We start from the raw sequence: 20,178 nt of genomic DNA on the forward strand, positions 1-20,178 counted from the left end.
ACCACTGTCTGAGGGTGAGTTTTTAAAAGAATGTATGGTAGAGACAGCAGGTATTTTGTGCCCGGAGACCAAAGACAAATTTGAGAAAATCAGTTTATCACGGCGGACAGTGACTCGCCGTGTGGAACTAATAGATGAAGATATCACCAGCAGATTAAACAAAAAGGCAGTCATTCACTTTTTATTCTTTAGCACTGGATGAAAGCAACAATGTCAAAGACACTGCTCAGCTCCTCATTTTTATCCGAGGAATCAACGAAACTTTTGAAATAACGGAGGAGTTTTTGACAATGGAGTCTCTGAAAGGACAAACACGGGGAGAGGACTTGTTTGAACGGGTGTCTGCTGCCATCGAAAACATGAAGCTTCCCTGGAGTAAGCTTGTTAACGTCACCATAGATGGATCTCCAAATTTAACGGGAAAAAACGATGGCCTGCTGAGGAGAATCCAGAATAAAGTGAAAGATGAAAACCCTGACCAGGATGTCATTTTCCTCCACTGCATCATCCACCAGGAATCTCTATGTAAATCGGTGTTACAGCTGAATCATGTTGTGAATCCTGTGGTGAAACTCGTCAACTTCATACGTGCACGGGGTCTTCAGCACTGTCAGTTCATTGCGTTCCTGGAGGAAACTGATGCGGATCACCAGGACCTGCTTTATCACTCCCGTGTCCGCTGGTTGAGTTTGGCCAAAGTGTTTCAACGAGTGTGGGAGCTCAAAGAGGAGATTGGCGTGTTTTTGGAGCGGCAGGGGAAGACTGATGAATTTCCTCAGCTGAGCAACAAGAGCTGGATGTGTGACGTGGCGTTTGCTACGGACGTATTTTCACACTTGAATGAGCTCAACGTGAAACTGCAGGGGAAGGAGCAGTTTGTGCATGACATGTACACAAACATGAAAGCCTTCAAATCCAAGCTGGCTTTATTCTCCAGGCAGATTTTGAACAAGTCATTCACTCATTTTCCTAGACTAGCCACGCTGAAAGAGGCCAGAGCAAAAGTAAAGAAATACAGTGAGTCACTGGATGCACTGCACGGAGAATTCTGCCGTCGGTTTTTGGATTTCGACAAAATTGACAAGTTACTTCAATTGGTGGCCTTTCCTCTGTCACAAGACACTGAAACAGCTCCAGAGGAGCTTCAGCTCGAACTGATCGACCTTCAGTCCGACCCTGCCTTAAAAGAGAAGTTCAGCTCTCTGAAACTAAATGACTTCTATGCTTCACTCAATGATGCCGCGTTTCCAAATCTAAGGCGAAAAGCGCAGATGATGTTGGCTTTGTTTGGCTCTACCTTCGTGTGTGAACAGACCTTCAGCATCATGAACATCAACAAAGCCAGCCACAGATCCAAGTTAACAGACCTACACCTCAGATCCATCCTGAGAATCGCCACAACAAAACTAACTCCAGACTTTGATGCGCTGGCTAAAAAAGGAGACCAACAACACTGCTCCCATTAAAATGTGTGTGTCTCCGTGATACGCACGTTGTTAAAATAAACAGTGCGCGCAGATCAAATACAACACTTCACAGACTGACTTGCTGCAACTGTTTCGTCCTTGCACTGGTCGTTGTTGACTTTTGGCACCGGGGAAACAAATTGAATAAAAGGAACAGGACAAGTACATCTGCATCTCCTACCGTTTTTGAAAAAAAAAGACAGTCAGGAGGAGAGTGATGGTGATATCCTGAAGGATAACAGAACTTTCAGTGCTTTAAAATAAAATGGTCATTTATTTGATTTTCAGTGTTTAAAGACTCATTTCGAAGTCAGAGATTTTATTGTAATGCTTTTCTTCATTTTCACTGGAAATTAAAGCACATGTTTTCTCCATATCCCAAGATGTGTATTTTTCCCCCAATGAGGTGATGTTTTCAAAGCATGCCATCTATCTGCTCCTGTTCCGGCCCCTTTGTCAAATGTTAGAACTCAATGTGGCCCACGAATCAAAAAGTTTGCCCACCCCTGGTTTAAAGGTACGTTCTATGCATTATCCTGATAAAGTATTTATTAAGGGAAATGAAACATTGGCCATCTGGATGGACGTCACATGTAGCACTAAGAATGGGTCGTGTAGAGAAAAGCTGCTAGTAATTGTGAAAATTTTTGCTGCTCACTTTGGAGCCCTGTTTGTTCTCCACTACCTTTTTATCAAAAAAACATATAAGCATTTTGTTTATTTCATTGCAGACTACTTAAACATGGTGTTAGTGTTGTATGGTATTCTTCAACTTAAGCAAGTAGTAGTTACATTACAGACAACTTAAACATGGTGTTAGTGTTGTATGGCATTCTTCAACTTAAGCAAGTAATAGTTAAATTACAGACTACTTAAACATGGTGTTAGTGTTGTATGGTATTCTTCAACTTAAGCAAGTAATAGTTACATTACAGACTACTTAAACATGGTTTTAGTGTTGTATGGTATTCTTCAACTTAAGCTAGTAATAGTTACATTACAGACTACTTAAACATGGTGTTAGTGTTGTATGGTATTCTTCAACTTACGCAAGTAATAGTTACATTACAGACTACTTAAACATGGTTTTAGTGTTGTATGGTATTCTTCAACTTAAGCAAGTAATAGTTACAGTACAGACTACTTAAACATGGTGTTAGTGTTGTATGGCATTCTTCAACTTAAGCAAGTAATAGTTACAGTACAGACTACTTAAACATGGTGTTAGTGTTGTATGGTATTCTTCAACTTAAGCAAGTAATAGTTACATTACAGACTGCTTAAATATGGTGTTAATGTTGTATGGTATTCTTCAACTTAAACAAGTAATAGTTACATTACAGACTACTTAAATATGGTGTTAGTGTTGTATGGTATTCTTCAACTTAAGCAAGTAATAGTTACATTACAGACTACTTAAACATGGTGTTAGTGTTGTATGGTATTCTTCAACTTAAGCAAGTAATAGTTACATTACAGACTACTTAAACATGGTGTTAGTGTTGTATGGTATTCTTCAACTTAAGCAAGTAATAGTTACATTACAGACTACTTAAACATGGTGTTAGTGTTGTATGGTATTCTTCAACTTAAGCTAGTAATAGTTACATTACAGACTACTTAAACATGGTGTTAGTGTTGTATGGTATTCTTCAACTTAAGCAAGTAGTAGTTACATTAAAGACTACTTAAACATGGTGTTAGTATTGTATGGTATTCTTCAACTTAAGCAAGTAATAGTTACATTACAGACTACTTAAACATGGTGTTAGTGTTGTATGGTATTCTTCAACTTACGCAAGTAATAGTTACATTACAGACTACTTAAATATGGTGTTAGTGTTGTATGGTATTCTTCAACTTAAGCAAGTAATAGTTACATTACAGGCTACTTAAACATGGTGTTAGTGTTGTATGGTATTCTTCAACTTATGCAAGTAATAGTTACATTACAGACTACTTAAATATGCTGTTACAGTTATATGGTATTTTTCAAGTTAAGCAACTTATAGTCAAGTCTGAGAAGAACATTGGAAAGCACAAACCTTAGTAGAACTGTTTGGAATATACTTTATAAAAGAATAGACTCTATGTGTAGATATATATGGTAGGATTGTGAGGGGGAGGGGAATAAGACAAAGCAGTCAGTAGCCAGCTCTCCTATCACATAGTTGTGTTTGGGGAAGCTTAATGCCTGTGTGACTGCTGGTGCAGACCAGGGGACTCACTGATTATCTACTCAGAGTACAGGGGAAAGTGATTGCATTAAACATCTCCCTAGCTAGGAACTTTAACCAACTCCAGTAAGAATGATGGCTACTGGCTCCAAGCATGAAACTCCAAATTGGAGACCTTGATCTTTGGGGCTATGATTGAGCCACCATTGAGCTCATCTCCCCAAAGAGTTGAGAAGCACATCTAGTGACGGATTATACTGAAAAAAGAAAAAACAATAGAGTAATCAAGGGATTTAAGATTAGGCAGCTGTGGAAATTGGAAGACTAGCCGGGGACTATGGATCCAGGAGTGGACAAATGCAATTATATATACATGTGTGCATATGCATGCAGACGCACACACACACACACACACACACACACACACACACACACACACACACACACACACACACACACACACAGATGCACACATACATTATACAAAATGCATGTTATGAGACCAAAGTCTTACTTAGCCTTATTATGAAACATTAATTGGAAAACATTACTGAAGACTGTACTTCACTGAAGATGCCCAACACTATGATATTATGACACATATCGGTTTATGATTTCTTCAACTACTCACAAATAATTCATTCCCAGGTCATACCCCATGAGTCTGTCATCATTTTGGTCTTTACCAATTGCCTTGAAATTGCAGTTCTGACCCAAACGTTACTGGGAATATATTTTTTTTCCTTCTTCATGTTATTCACTATCTAAAGTTTGTTTCCTTCTGTTGTCAGGAAAACAAGGTATGGATTTACACTAATGGCCAGCTGGAGGCAGATTGTCCTAAGCTGATTGCGGATGTATTCCCTGGAGTTCCAGATGATTTGGATGCAGCTGTTGAGTGTCATAAAGAGACATGCCAGGCAGAATCTGTGATCTTTTTCAAAGGTAAGAAGTCTACCTTTTGTCAAGAAAAGCACAGACATGGACTGCACACACACACATACCAAGTATGCAATTCTGATGCAACCCTGAGTACAAGCACAAAAGCTAAAATCATCATTCATTTCTAGTTTAAGTCAAAAGTAAACAGCCTTAATGAAAATACCAAATCCTTAACTGATACGTGAGCGGTTTATGTTGGTTATTTCATCCTATACACTCACAAAATAATATTCTTGGAAACATTTCCTTTTCATCAAAAGAAGATAAAATATAATTAAAATTAGATTATGTCTGTAGTACAGGAACTGATAATAGAAATAAAATGGTTTATGTGGGCTACTCAGTTAAAGAAACCCATGGTATATATGACCGAACTTTCACTTTATATCAATTTACAGGAAGCTTTTAATTGCCTGCAGTATCTTGAAAGATACATGCCATTTATGAAATTGTTTCCTTTCCATTTTTCAAATAAGACATTTGTTTTCTACATTAACAATATGGCTTATTTATTTGACTGCTCATCCAAACAGTTATAGCAAGCTGAAATAAGTTATTTCCATGTCTGCCCAGAAAAGGGAGTTGGCCCTGTCACTGAAAACATTGTATGTTAACAATTACATTAAGGTAGATGAACAAAGTTCCACATATTTATAGGACGCCTACTTTATGAAAAATATACTTGCATTTTGATAGTTGTCATCCCCTATATCAGAAGAGAAGCTTGGTAAAAGGGCAGTAGCCTAGCAAGGATTGTTTCTAAAGATGATGTATTTATTACTTATGCCTTAAAGTTAAAGGAAATGATTTTAGAAAGGAGGTACCTCAAGGAATTTTCTGATAATATTTTGGAAGAAGTTACTTCTAAGAGATGCACCATTTTTTATCAACCATTGCTAGGTTTTGAAGCTGAAGTGTGTGTACACAATGAAACAAACCAAGCTTACAACACAGCAGTGCTTCTAAAATATTGTCAAAAAAGTTGTTTCATAAGAAATGTTGTTACTTAGAATTGAAGACTGGTTGAACATTTTCCAGAAATGGCCAAAGTGAGAGGTGCAAAGCTAACTTTTTTGTACCAAAGTGGCTTCAATATGAAAAATATATTTGAACAGAGTAAGAGGCAAATTTATGCCACAGGAATTTAATGCTGCCATTACAATCAATGCAAATTTATATTCAAAGGTAATATTGTGACATTTAAAGGTTATGGTATTATTTCACCTAGAGGTAATTGTAACTGTGTTTCTAAAAGTGTAGTATATTTGGCCAAATGTGGGACATGCTCAGGATTTCATACAGGGAAAACTAAATGGTCCCTAAGAAAATGAATTAATGAGCATGATAGTGACACTCAGAAAAAAAGATCTGAGCAGTTTAAGTAAAGATACTCTTACTTGTAGAGAATTCAAAAATTTAGATTATTTGTGTTAGAAGGCATTAAAAAATGTTAGGTGAGGTCAATAGGAAACAAAAGTCGACCATAAGAAGTTCATATGGAAATTGAGATTGAGTGTTGATACCACTCCCCAGACTTAATAATAAAATATCCATCAGTAGTGCTTTAACTTTGAAGGCAGCTAGGCTTTGAATATTAATTTTTTACGTTATCATCATTTTTTAGGCCTTAAGATTGTCCCTATATATATTTTAGAGATGCTAATTAATAGTAATTCCATTTTTCATTTTCCGTTTTAATGTTTATAAGTATTGTTGCTGCTATTGTTTTAAATGGTTATAATAGTGTTCATGTGACTAATTTGTGTACATTGGTTGGATGCCACTGGAGATGCACAAGCCACTGCATTTCTTTGTGCCAGTCCCAAGCCTGGATAAATGGGGAGGGTTGCATCAGGAAGGGCATACGGCGTGAAACCTTTGCCAAATGACTTATGAGGAGAACATTTCATATTTCCATACTGGATCAGTCGAGGCCCGGGTTAACAATGACTACACCAGTACTGTTAGCCAACAGGGTGCTGGCAGAAATTGGGCTACTGTTGGCCGAAGGAGAAGAGGAGGGGGAAGGCATGCCCGAAGGCAGGAAGAGAGGAGGAAGGTTAGGAGTGTAGTAGTGAGGGTAGGAACTTTGAATGTTGGCAGTATGACTGGTATAGGGAGAGAGCAAGCTGATATGATGAAGGAAGGTTGATATATTGTGCGTGCAAGAGACCAGATGGAAGGGAAGTAAGGCCAGGTGAATAGGAGGTGGGTTCAAATTGTTCTATCATGGTGTGGATGGCAGGAGAAATGGGGTAGAGTTTATCTTAAAGGAACAGTATGCCAAGAGTGTTTTGGAGGTGAAGAGAGTGTCTGATAGAGTGATGTTTATGAAGCTTGAAATTGATGCTGTAATGATGAATGTTGTTAGTGCATATGCTCCACAAGTTGGATGTGTGATGGATGAGAAAGAAAAATTTTGGAGTGAGTTGGATGAAGTGGTGGTGAGTATACCCAAGGGTGAGAGACTAGTGATTGGAACTTAAACTCCAATGGGCATGTGGGTGAAGTGAACAGAGGGGATGAGGAAGTGATGGGTAGGTATGGTGTTAAGGAGAGGAATGCAGAAGGTCAGATGATTGTGGATTTTGCGAAAAGGATGAACATGGCTGTGGTGAACACATATTTTAAGAAGAGGGAGGAGCATAGGGTGACGTACAAGAGTGGAGGAAGATGCACACAGGTGGATTATATCCTATGTAGTTGGGCCAGTCTGAAGGAGATTGGAGACTGTAAAGTGGTGACAGGGGAAAGTGTAGTTAAGCAGCATAGAATGGTGGTCTGTAGGATGACATTGGTGATCAAGAAGAAGAGGAGGAGGAGTGTGAAAGCAGTGCCAAGGATTAAATGGTGGAAGTTAAAAAAGGGTGATTGTGAGGTGGAGTTCAGGGAAGAGTTAAGACAGGCACTGGGAGGCAGTGAAGAGTTACCGAATAGCTGGGCAACTACAGCAGAGCTAGTAAGGGAGACTGCTAGAAAAGTGCTTGGTGTGACATCTGGACAGAGGAAGGAGGACAAGGAGACCCGGTGGTGGAATGAGGAAGTGCAGGAGAGTATACAGAGGAAGAGGCTGTCGAAGAAGAAGTGGGAGTGTCAAAGAGATGAAGAAAATAGACATGAGTATAAGGAGATGAGGCGCATGGCAAAGAGAAAGGTGGCGAAGGCTAAGGATGAGGCATATGGAGAGTTCTATGAGAGATTGGACACTAAAGAGGGAGAAAATTACCTGTACCAATTGGCTAGACATAGGGACAGAGCTGGGAAAGATGTGCAGCAGGGAAGGATGATAAAGGATAGTGAGGGAAACGTACTCACAAGCGAGGAGAGTGTGTTGAGTAGATGGAAAGAGTACTTTGAGAGGCTAATGAATGAAGAGAATAAGAGAGAGAGAAGGTTGGATGATGTGGGGATAGTGAATCGGGAAGTGAAACAGATTAGCAAGGAGGAAGTAAGGACAGCTATGAAAAGGATGAAGAATGGAAAGGCTGTTGGCCCAGATGACATACCAGTGGAAGCGTGGAGGTGCTTAGGAGAAATGGCAGTGGAATTTTTAACCAGGTTGTTTAATGAAATTTTGGAATGTCAGAGGATGCCTGAGGAGTGGAGAAAGTGTTTTTGTACCTATCTTTAAAAATAAGGGTGATGTGCAGAGCTGCAGTAACTACAGAGGGATAAAATTGATCAGTCACAGCTTAAAGTTATGGGAAAAAGTAGTGGAAGCTAGGTTAAGAAGGGAGGTGATGATTAGTGATCAGCAGTATGGTTTCATGCCAGGAAAGAGCACTACAGATGCATTGTTTGCTCTGAGAGTGTTGTTGGAGAAATACAGAAAAGGTCAGAAGGAGTTGCATTGTGTCTTTGTGGACTTAGAGAAAGCATATGAAAGGGTGCCTAGAGAGGAGTTGTGGTATTGTATGAGGAAGTCGGGAGTGGCATAGAAGTATGTGACAGTGGTACAGGATATGTACGAGGGTAGTGTGACAGTGGTGAGGACTGCGTGGGAGTGACAGATACATTTAAGGTGGCGGTGGGATTACATCAAGGATCAGCTCTGAGCCCTTTCTTATTTGCAGTGGTGATGGACAGGTTGACAGATGAGATCAGAGAGAAGGCCCTGTGGACTATGATGTTTGCAGATGACATTGTGATCTGTAGTGAGAGTAGGGACCAGGTTGAGGAGACCCTAGCGAGGTGGAGATATGCCCTAGAGAGGAGTGGAATGAAGGTCAGCAGGGTAAGACAGAATATATGTGTGTAAATGAGAGGGAGGGTAGAGGAATGGTGAGGATGCAGGAAGTAGAGCTGGTAAAGGTGGATGAGTTTAAGTACTTGGGATCAACAGTTCAGAGTAATGGTGAGTGTGGAAGAGAGGTGAAGAAGAGAATACAGGCAGGGTGGAATGGGTGGAGAAGAGTGTCAGGAGTGATTTGTGACAGACGGGTACCAGTAAGAGTGAAAGGGAAGGTCTACAAGAGGGTAGTGAGACCAGCTATGTTATATGGGTTGGAGACGGTGGCATTGACAAAAAGGCAGGAGTCAGAGCTGGATGTGGCAGAGCTAAAGATGTTAAGATTTGCACTGTGTGTGACTAGGATGGACAGAATTAGGTATCAGTATATTAGAGGGTCAACTCAGGTTGGACAGTTTGGAGACAAAGCAAGAGAGGTGAGATTGCGTTGGTTTGGACATGTGCTGAGGAGGGATGCTGGGTATATTGGGAAAAGGATGCTAAGGATGGAGCTGCCAGGTAAGAGGAAAAGAGGAAGGCCTAAGATAAGGTTTATGGATGTGGTAAGAGACGACATGCAGGCAGTTGGTGTGACAGAGCAAGATGCAGAGGACAGGAAGAAATGGAAACAGATGATCCGCTGTGGCACCCCCTAACGGGAACAGCCGAAAGAAGATGATGATGGTTGGTTGACTGTCAACATGTAAAGTCAAAAAGGTCTTAGGAATGTTATTTTCTAAAGAAGTTATTGTGGACAAAAGCACTTAGCATTTAATAAAATTCCCTTGTTTCTTATTCCCTGGTGATTTTTATACATTTGAGAGGTTCCTAAGGGCAGGTACTGGCAAGGCATAAAAGGTCATGAGATTTTAATGCCTTGAAAAATTCCTATGAATCAAACAAAAGATGATTGGCTTTAATTGCTGGTTATAGAGCTGATATCATTCTAAGTGGATCCAGTATGTGCTTTGACAGGGATGGTCTTCATCATTCTTTCCATGTCTTTTGTATTATGGATAAAGCCCTTTCTACCCACAGATTGCCTTTTTAGGGAGAGTCACTCTACTGAACATTCCAACCTAGTAAAGTCTCATTCAGAACAAATTAAAGTGTCTCTATGTAAAATCAAGTGTCTCAACAAATAAGTCAGTGGCATAGGTGGGGCGGGGAATGAGAGGGGCAGCACTTTTGGAACTGTCATTTTAATTAAAAAAATATATCCTGTTTTTGTTTGTAAGGGCAGTCTTCTTTAAGAATGATCCAGTCACCATGTCATGTCTGTGCATGCATTGTCACACAGATGTTCTTTCCACCCGTGCAATTTTAAATATAGTACAGCATCAATCATGCTTCGTAAGAGTTGTAGCTAACATTTACAGATATTTGTAAGTGTTCAATCTATTTTGACTTAGGGTGTGTATGTAATTTTAAGGCTGCTGCTTTACTTGTCTCTTCACAGAATTTTGTGTGTGTGTGTGTTTTCACATTACAATGTTTATGTTAAATGGGGAGAAATAGCCAAGTAGTGGGACACTAGAATGGCTGTGGGGGCTGTGAATGGAGCGGCCCCATTTGACCATGATTTTGTGAAGGGGAAGGGTGGCAAACTCAAAGACAGCCCCAGGTGGCACAAACTCTAGCTACGCCACTGAAATAAATGCCCAAACTTAAGGCTGTCCTGCAACTTGAGCAATTTCATATATGTGTAATTACAGAAACATGGTTTCAAAGCAAACCAATACTTCTATTTATGTGTTTAATGCCTATTATATCTTCAGAAGTCCTTACAATTGCAGAGTATTTCTCAAGAATAGCATCAACTGATTCCAAGGGACACCAAATTTGAACTCCTGCATTTTCAAATCACCCTAAACAAGATTAATTTCCACTTCATAGCTGTTATAGAACGCTATCTGTATCCTCTTCTACCATTATAACTACTTTACCACCTTAGCCAAAAAGGTATGCGGAGACAAAACCAGGCTACTTGCATAAAACAAAAATTATTTATTCCAAAATGACATAAGCGCCTTTGCAGCTACATATGCTGCTTCATCAAATGTAAAAGAGCAATACCTACTGAATTGACTTATATAACTGCCTAATCACATGTTCTTTACCATTAATTAACCCTTAAGGGAACAGTTAATTTTAAAATAGCTTAATGCAAAACATTTTCATTTAAAAACAGCGATACATATCATACTTATTATTGTAAAAATAAAACATCAGCCAGAAGACATACTTCTTATAAAATACATACTTCTATCTAAAAAGTGGTCTAGCTTTTAGCATTGGTTTAACAGGCATTTTTTTTATTTAAACATGATGCATAATCTGCTCTTAACCTAGCACTTGCTTTCTAAACATTCATTATAATTCCTTATGTCACCTTTTCTTTTTTTAACTTCAACTTTACCAATAACCTGAAACAAAAATTTATGCGCTGTTGAAGTATTCTTTGCATGTTTAGATAGAGCATTGCTGAACTAATTTTGATATTATATAAATGCTTCTTATGCAATCCCTCAATGCTCTGTCGGTTTTACCAACATAACATTTGTTACATGTAGTACAGCAAGCCAAATAGACTATGTGCTCAGTACTGTAGGTCGCAGAAACGTTAAATACTTACTTCCTACCTTGATCTGGATGGTTAAATTGCCCTGAACTGTCTATATATTTACAATAATTGCAATAATTACATGATTTAGTAACAACCTCAGTGATCATGTTATTACTATTTAAAGGCCTCCCATTAATGAGCTTTTCAGGACAGCATGACATTTGTTTCAAACATCTTTTTTTCTTATAGAACAATCTGGGATTATCACCTATTACATTCCTCAAACTTGGGTTTGTTGTCATAATAGGCCAAAACTTCTTGATAACTTCTACAACATATTTAGAACTACTAGAATAAGTTACTGATATTCTACACACATTGCTGTTAACCTTTTTTTTGATCTGCTACTAGGGGATTTGTTGAAAAGTAGGGCCTACCCTTACTAGACCTATTACTTACTACTGTTTGCAGTGTATTATGTACCTTCCTTTTATTGTAGCCTCTAGCTACAAATTTCCCTTCCAAATCCTTAGTTTCTCTTTTGAAATTCCCATCACTAGCACTGACCCTTGAAATTCTTAAACCCTGGCCCTGCACAATATTATCAAATATAATGTGTGGATGCATGGTACTGCGATGTAAGACATTATTTTTGTAGTATGGTTTCCTATACAACATGGTATCTGAAATACCATCAACATTGACCTTATTAAAACATCAAAAAACTAATTTCAAACTAATTTCTACTTTAGAATAATTTACTGCAAATCTAAGAAATGTTGTACTACCATTAATATGTCTTAAAATCTAGCAGTTCATTCTCTCTACCTTGCCAGATCAAAAACAAATCAGCCACAAATATTCTGTAAAAATAATTTCTGTACTTAAAAGACCTGCATATCTATATTTCAATTCCCAAATTAACATAATTAGGTTGGTGTAGCTATTGACACATAATGTGCACATAGCTATGCCATCCTTTTGTATGAAATATCTATCATTAAATAAAAAGGCATTATTGTATAGAATTAACTCTAATAAAGCACTTAAAAGCTCAATCTTATTAGCACTTATTACGTTCTGTCCTATCAAAACCCATTTCATCCAGTCAATATCTAGATTATTAGGAATGACAATGAATAACAAATTGACATCTAGTGTCACCAAAAAGTATTAATTTATATCAAAATTATCTTGTGTAAAGTTATAAAGCTCAGTCAGGAACTGTCATGAATCTTGTAGCACATGAACTTTCGAGTCAATAATTGGTCTCAGTTTTTTCTCAATATAAACTGACATAGCCTCCATTGACCAATGTTGCCCCAAAACAATAGGGGGTAGAGGTGGATTAACAAACCCCTGGATTCAGCAAGCTCTGCACGGAGTGCAGGAATAGTGCAAGAGCTGCTGTACGCAGTATGGCAGCCGAGCGATCCAGGATCGAGCTCCCGGGATGTGCATGAGCACTCCTACACTATTCCCACATGGACACCACTGATATATGCTAATTACCTCATTTGCTGGTGAAAACCATGCAAATGAGGTGAATTGGTGATCCAGGAAGCAGGCAGGCATCTGTGCAGAAATAGTGTAGCCTGCAGAAATGTATTCGGTTACTAACCGAATACATTTCTGCACATTACAAAATGGAGGCATGACAGCTCGAAAGAAAGCATGTACTCAATGTAGTAGGCATGCCAATGGCCAAATATATGGCCGTTGGCATGAAAAATAGTTGCAATATTATAAAAAAAATTTAATTTTTTTTGGCAGATCTCGGATGTTTAAGCGTAGGGCAGCGGTGTGCAAATGGGATCACCACAAAAATAAGAAAAAAGGGTGAAATAAGCTTTTATACCCAAAGCAGCATTTTGCCATAATAGTCAATGGCATACATAAGAAAGCAATACCAGGGAATAGTGATTGCTAAGGAGTAAAAGGCTCAGTGTGAGTGTGTTAACTATGAATTAGCATTCTGTTTTATGTAAATAAGGGGAATGATGCTGAATCACAGATTTCATCTCAGTGTTAGCTTGCACCCAACCGTGTAGGTGCAGCAACACCATTGTATAAGTATAGGAGGTGAATGACCTCATAAGGGGAAGTGTCATGTATGCTGTAAGCTTATTGGAACTGTGTGGCCTCTGCTTGCCCTTAGCTAAGCAAAGCTAAGGAAGGGGGTGTGTCTCACATTGTTGAGCACTGTTTTCCCTGCTTAAATGGGTGTACATGCTGTGCACCGGGTTTTAAACAAAACAAGCAAAAAAAAAAAAAAAAAAAACAGGGAATAGAAGATCTGTTCACATCTGAGCACTGGGTATGTGCGGCCCACCTTGGAGCTTAAACGGGAAGACAGTGGGAAGGGAAAACAACAGTAGGGAGGCAATCAAGGAGAACTTGCATAGATGGTAAGTGAAATCTATCAGAATCAGCCAGTTACACAGGCAGCAGCCCAGCACACTACTATAAATTATGCAAACACCTTTCAATCTGGTTTTTCCCACAAACTCTACACCACTGGTGTACACAGATGGGAAAATTTTACCTGACAAAACTAACAAAATGTTAGGGGCTGCTGTCGCTCTCATACATCAATATGCGCAAAAGGCTGAGGGTGGTGAGGATGTGAATGCTGACGACCATCCCACAGTGAGGAGGAGAAGTGTGCACAGACCAAGGGTAACCTACCAGGGGCTACATGAGCTAGAGCTAGTGGAATGCTGTAGGGTGGACAGGGACATTTTACAGCAAATTGTTGAACTCTGCCGGCCCCGCCTCACACACAGAACCAACAGAGGGAAACCTATCCCAGTGGATACCAAGGTATGCGTAGGCTTAAGAATACTAGCCACAGGTTCCTTCCAAAGGGCAACTGGGGATCTCATGGGGATCTCGCAGGCATCAGCATCCAGGGTACTCCACCAATTCCTGGATGCCATGTCAGCACATGCCAGTGAGCACATATATTTCCTCAACACCTGTGAGGCATTGCCCAGCAATATGCGTTTCTTCCACCAAATAGCAGAATACCCTGATGCAGTGGGTGCTATAGACTGCATGCACATACACATCAAAGCACCATTGCCCAGCAATATGCGTCTCTTCCACCAAATAGCAGAATACCCTGATGCAGTGGGTGCTATAGACTGCACGCACATACACATCAAAGCACTATCCGCTGAGCAGGATAGGGTCTACATAAACCGCAAGGGCTTCCCCTCCATCAACTGCCAGGTCATGTGCAATGTCCAGGGCATTATCTTGAATGCGTGTTCTGGCAGCCTTGGAAGCTATCACTACTCCCACATCTGGCATATGACAGCTGTACCAGTCATTTGCCAGTGAGGACATCCCATATGGCCACCTAGTGGGGGGTGCTGGCTATGCACTTGAGCTGTGGCTGATGACACCCCTCAGAAATGCACACACACCTGAACAAGAACTCCATAATGAGGCACACACACAAACCACAATCATAATACAGCATATGTTTTGGATGCTCAAGTCACGGTTCTGGGGCCTGGACATATCCTGTGGAGCCTTGCAGTACTCTCCAGCTACATGTACACAAATGTTCATTGTATGTACCATGTTACATAATATGATCCTGCAGAAACAGCTGCAGCAGGAACAGCAGGAGGAATTCCACACAGCCCCCCACCATTGCCAAGGCCATCACAGGCACAGAGTGATTTGGAGGAGGAACTACCTTAGCCTGCCCATGTAGGCAGAAGGAGGCATGCCCAGTATGCTCAGACCTTGGCAAAGAGGCAATGCATAGCACATGCACTGATGCGGTAGAGACGCAGGGAATAACACCTCCCTCTGACTCGCACATACAGTAAAAGGGATGCCAAACATGACACTACCTGTGCTTTACCATGCTTTACCATGTATAGGGAGTGTACAATGTCTACCTGTTTAAGCCAATATTCATTTCCCCTGGTGAGCACTCTGCTTTGGCTTGTAAGCAGCCCCCCCCCCCCACCACACACACACACACACACACACACACACACACACACACACACACACACACACACACACACACACATCTTCCACTTTCTCTTATTCCCTTCTGTTAGCAAATAGTATCCATAACTGATCAATACTGTGCATTTGTTACTTTAAACTGTGATCACAATAGCCTACTGATACAAGGTTATCCTGTTTTTCCACCTGAGAAATCAAGAAATGACTTACAGTTTCAGAGCAGTCCTTGGTTAATTGTGATTGTTTCTTAACACATACTTGTCTTTGCTTTGGCTCATTATTTTTATTTATTTTATTTATTTATTTTTATTTATTTATCATTTGTTGACCGGGAATGTCCGACTAGGTTCCACAGAGCCTGTTTTCAGCGGAGGCCCGGGGAGAAATGCTCCAGATGCATGTCTTTAGAATGTGGGAGGAAACCGGAGTACCCGGAGGAAACCCACGTGAACACAGGGAGAACTGCCTCGTCACACCCTTGTTCTCCCCTCCCCCTTCCCTGTTTATTACCTTAAGACAATCCCAAAGTTAATAAATATTACCTGTGGCAGGCACCATTTTTTAAACTATAACCACCCTTGTCACTATCACATGTTCATTTATCAGTTAACTCTGTTAACTGATTGTTTCCAGCCCCCTCATACGAGCAACTAACAGGGTCTCTACCCGCTTCGCTCCCCACCCTGCCCCCTATTCCCTCCCACCCCCAGTGGTCCCACCTTTATTGCACTCAAACCCCTCCCATCTTTCCAATAGCCAACCACAGCGCTAACACAACATTACCTCCTCCATCTTCCCACTACTAGCACACCTCCTCAACTAACATGTACAAGCATACCTTACCTATGCTCACTGCATGCACTCTCCTTGCATATCTTACATCCTACCAAAGCTCCATTATTCCCCCACTCAACCACTACCACTGTACTACTACTCACACCAAAACTCATGTCTCACCCACACTCAGCTCCCCTCCCACCAGCTCAAGAACCATCCCTATGCACCCCCCACATATTCTACCAACTATATTACTCAAACATAAAGCATCCCTACAACTTGACATAGTAACCCTCCCACCATGCCTATTAACCACAGAGCACAATTATAAAGTTTCCCTTATAAACAAACACATTCAAAAACTGAGAAAACTAATAATCTCATGCATATCAAAACTAGCCCTAAGTGGAGACATCCACCCCAACCCTGGCCCTACCATCTCCAACTCCAGTCCTCATAATCAGACTAGAAACCACAACTTCTCCCATATTACAGCCAATAGAAAGCCAAGTGACTTCCTTCTACTAAGCCTAAATATTAGAAGTATATCCAACAAAGTCCATGAACTTCATGCCACCATAGGCTTGTACTCCCCAGATATAGTCATCCTGACAGAAACCTGGCTAAAATCTCACATTACCAGTAAGCAAATACTCCCTACAGGTTACGGCATATTAAGAGTTGACCGGCTAAACAAAAAATGGAGGTGGTGTAGCTATAATATTTAAACAGCATCTAAACATCCAGATCTTAAAATCATCAGCTCCACAAATAGGCAATGAAGAAATAATATATATCAACCTCAAAATAAACTAAAATAAAACCATCAACATAATTGGATGCTACTTCCCACCTGGCCAAAACATCCCTCCACTAGAAAACCTCCTCAGCTGGTCTGCCCACCATCTCCCCCAAGAAACTATCATTTTAGGTGATTTCAATATTGACTGTCAATCCTGTTCTGGCAACAATCCAACCCATCATGTACACCTTCATGGCTTCACCCAACTAGTCCAGTCACCAACCAGGATAAATAAAAACTCCAGCAAGCACACTACCCTGGATTGGATACTAGTCAGTAAGAGCCTCAACTAACTCCCAACATTCCTACTCAAAAAATACCTATACCAAGCTAAACCTGTCATCTACCGTCAAATACGTAAAAAAATAAACTTTAACCCATTCACATTCATCTCATCCCTCAAAGAATGCAACTGGCATCCTCTAAAGTACCTCAGTCTAGATGACGCAGTTGAATTTTTTAATACTACCTTCCTGAACATCCTTAATTACCATGCCCCCATAAGATTTTCCAGAACCAAAGCACAACGCTCCCCATGGCTACAGAAAACCACTAAGTCAGAAATGAAAAACAGGGATAAAGCCTGGGAGCACTGGCACAAAAGCAAAACCCCCTCAACTAGACAGAAATTCCTAGAATGACGCAATAGAGTCAAAAAGCTAATAAAACAGGACAAATTCCAATACTACCAGTCTGCCCTAGACTCCTCACAACAAAGCCCCAAACAATTCTGGTCCTCCATAAACTCCATCCTCCACCCAGGTAAAGTCAGTACCCCTCCTCCTAACATCCCTCACTCCTCAGAAAATATTGCTACCTCATTCAACACACACTTCACCCAAACCATATTATCACTAGCTAAACAACACAACCCCCCTCTCCTCCAACCCACACCTTCAACTAGTAATCTCCCCACTGCCTTCTCTTTTTCTCCTGTACCTACCTCCAACATAAAAAACCTCTTAACTAAACTTAAACCTACCAAATTAGCAGAAGACAACCTCCCAAGTGAATACCTACAAATCGCAGCTGATGCTCTGGCCTACCCAGTATCCATCTTGATTAACCGATCTCTGTCAGAAAGTTACGTTCCCACACTGTGGAATGTATCACATATAATTCCCCTCCACAAAGGCGGACCCTCCGCAGAACTAACCAATTACTGCCCCATAGCTGTTCTCTCTCCACTCTCCAAAATACTAGAAAGATGCATACACTCTCAGGTCTCAGACTACCTCCTTACTAACAACCTCCTTTCCAGTACTCAGCATGGTTTCCTAGCAAACCATAGCACCACCACTGCCTTACTCTCCTTTACTAACACTATCCTTCAGCATAAAAACAATGGCTGTCTCTCCTCTGCTACTTTCCTAGACCTATCTAAAGCATTTTACATAGTCCCACACAAACAACTTATCTCTGTCCTCAATAATGTATCCTTCTCAAAATCAGTCACCAACTGGTTTCAGAGTTACCTGTCTGACCACCAACAATCTGTTGTATGGCATAATGACATATCTCCCCAACTACCTGTCTTCATAGGGGTTCCCCAAGGATCCATCCTTGGACCCCTACTCTTCTCTGTTTACACCAATAATCTAGCCTCTGCCACCAAACATTCCACACTCATACAATACGCAGATAACTCAACCATCATCTGCTCAGCCCAGTCCCTACCAAAACTGCAAAAGGTCACTCAGGAAGCCTTTTCCTTTGTTGAAACATGGTTATCCGATGCCCAATTAATACTCAACCCAAACAAAACTAAACTACTCATCTTACAACCCACCAAACATACTCAAAACAACCCTCACTTTAACATCACAGCAAAAGACAAAACCACCATATACCCAACTGAACACACCAAATTGCTAGGAGTGGAAATAGACAATAAACTAAAATTTGACATTCACATATCCATGACCATAAAAAAGTCCACAAAAAACTAGGAGCGTTATACAGAAATAAGCAATTTCTCACCAAAGCAGCAAAGATTTCAATAGCAAATTCCCACCTTATCTCCACCCTACTTTATGCCTCTCTGATATATACCAACCTAAGGCAGTGCGATCTAAACTAGCTAGAGACCTGCTACAACAAAATCACCAAATTCGCCATGATTACCAGAATTTGGCAATCTTTTGGCACTGAGATGGGCCCTTTAGGGGGTGAGAGGGGGGGTGAAGTTGGCACTAAATCAATCTGCCAAGATATTGGCAATATCCTTGGGATCAGTATATTTAATACCATTCTGTTGAAGCTCAGAGCAGATCTGAGCACTGCCATTTAGATTCTTGACATAACTGTAGAATGCCTTGTGGTTGTCTTTGGAATCTTTGGCAATTTTATTTCCATAACTAGCTTTTGAGGATTTTATGAGGGATCTCAGCTTCTTACTGAGGCTGGTGAGGGAGTTTTTTGCATCCTGGGATTTTCCTGTTTTCTGCAACAGCTTCTTCCTTCTGTTGTATAGTTTGTTTATAGCAGGGGACCACCAGATTGGCTTCCTTTTTTTGGAGGAGAGCATCTTGGTTCTACTTGGGATGGCACAATTCATGCATGAGTGGATGTGCTCATACAGTGCCTTAGTGTAGGATTCTGCAGTTGAACTTTCAGATCCCATCTGCATGGGTGTCATGAAGTTTGTCACTTCTGACTTCAGTAGCATGAAGTTGGCTTTGGAGAAGTTTTTTAAGGAGGTTTCCTTACTGGGGGTGGGGGTGGGATGTGGATGTCAAAGGTGATTTGCTTATGGTCATACTTGACCAATGAGGGGGTGACCACTGGTGTGGAGCAGCTATCTTCCATGTTGTAAGTGCAATCACAACCTCAGTTACATAGCCAGGTCTCACCAAATGAGGTCAGGAATGCTACATCAGAAGATACCAAACTGTCCACACAACATGCCCCAGAGACCTCAAGTACACTTACACATGTCAAAGAACATGCATGTGAGACATGTGCACAACCCAGACACTGTCCATGTTATGTAATACAGATCACATACATGGGAGGTAGTACACATCACGGGCCACCCACAATAGAAACCTGGATGAGTGGATGGTGAATACAATACCCACACCGGGGACCACTCCAGTGACTATACCATTGAACCACACTGAGGACTGTTGTCATGTGGCCTAATGCCAAGCTATTCACTTGGGCTAGCCTTGTAGAGCCTTCAGGTCCATTCCCCTACTACACACCTATGAAGCAATGACCCTATG

At 40.7% G+C, this 20,178-nt stretch overlaps 1 protein-coding gene across 1 annotated transcript in view; it reads left to right on the forward strand.

The window, feature by feature from the left end:
• The window catches only part of LOC122803162 (hemopexin-like), a 226,259-nt gene that overhangs the window by 86,035 nt on the left and 120,046 nt on the right, over positions 1–20,178 (forward strand). The window contains exon 5 of the mRNA XM_044072779.1: positions 4,435–4,588. Within this exon, the coding sequence (XP_043928714.1) occupies positions 4,435–4,588 (154 nt within the window). The remainder of the gene's footprint in view (positions 1–4,434; positions 4,589–20,178) is intronic.

The sequence above is a fragment of the Protopterus annectens genome, chromosome 5.part1 (assembly GCF_019279795.1).
Source record: "Protopterus annectens isolate FY-2018-M chromosome 5.part1, PAN1.0, whole genome shotgun sequence".
Taxonomy (NCBI): domain Eukaryota; kingdom Metazoa; phylum Chordata; order Ceratodontiformes; family Protopteridae; genus Protopterus; species Protopterus annectens.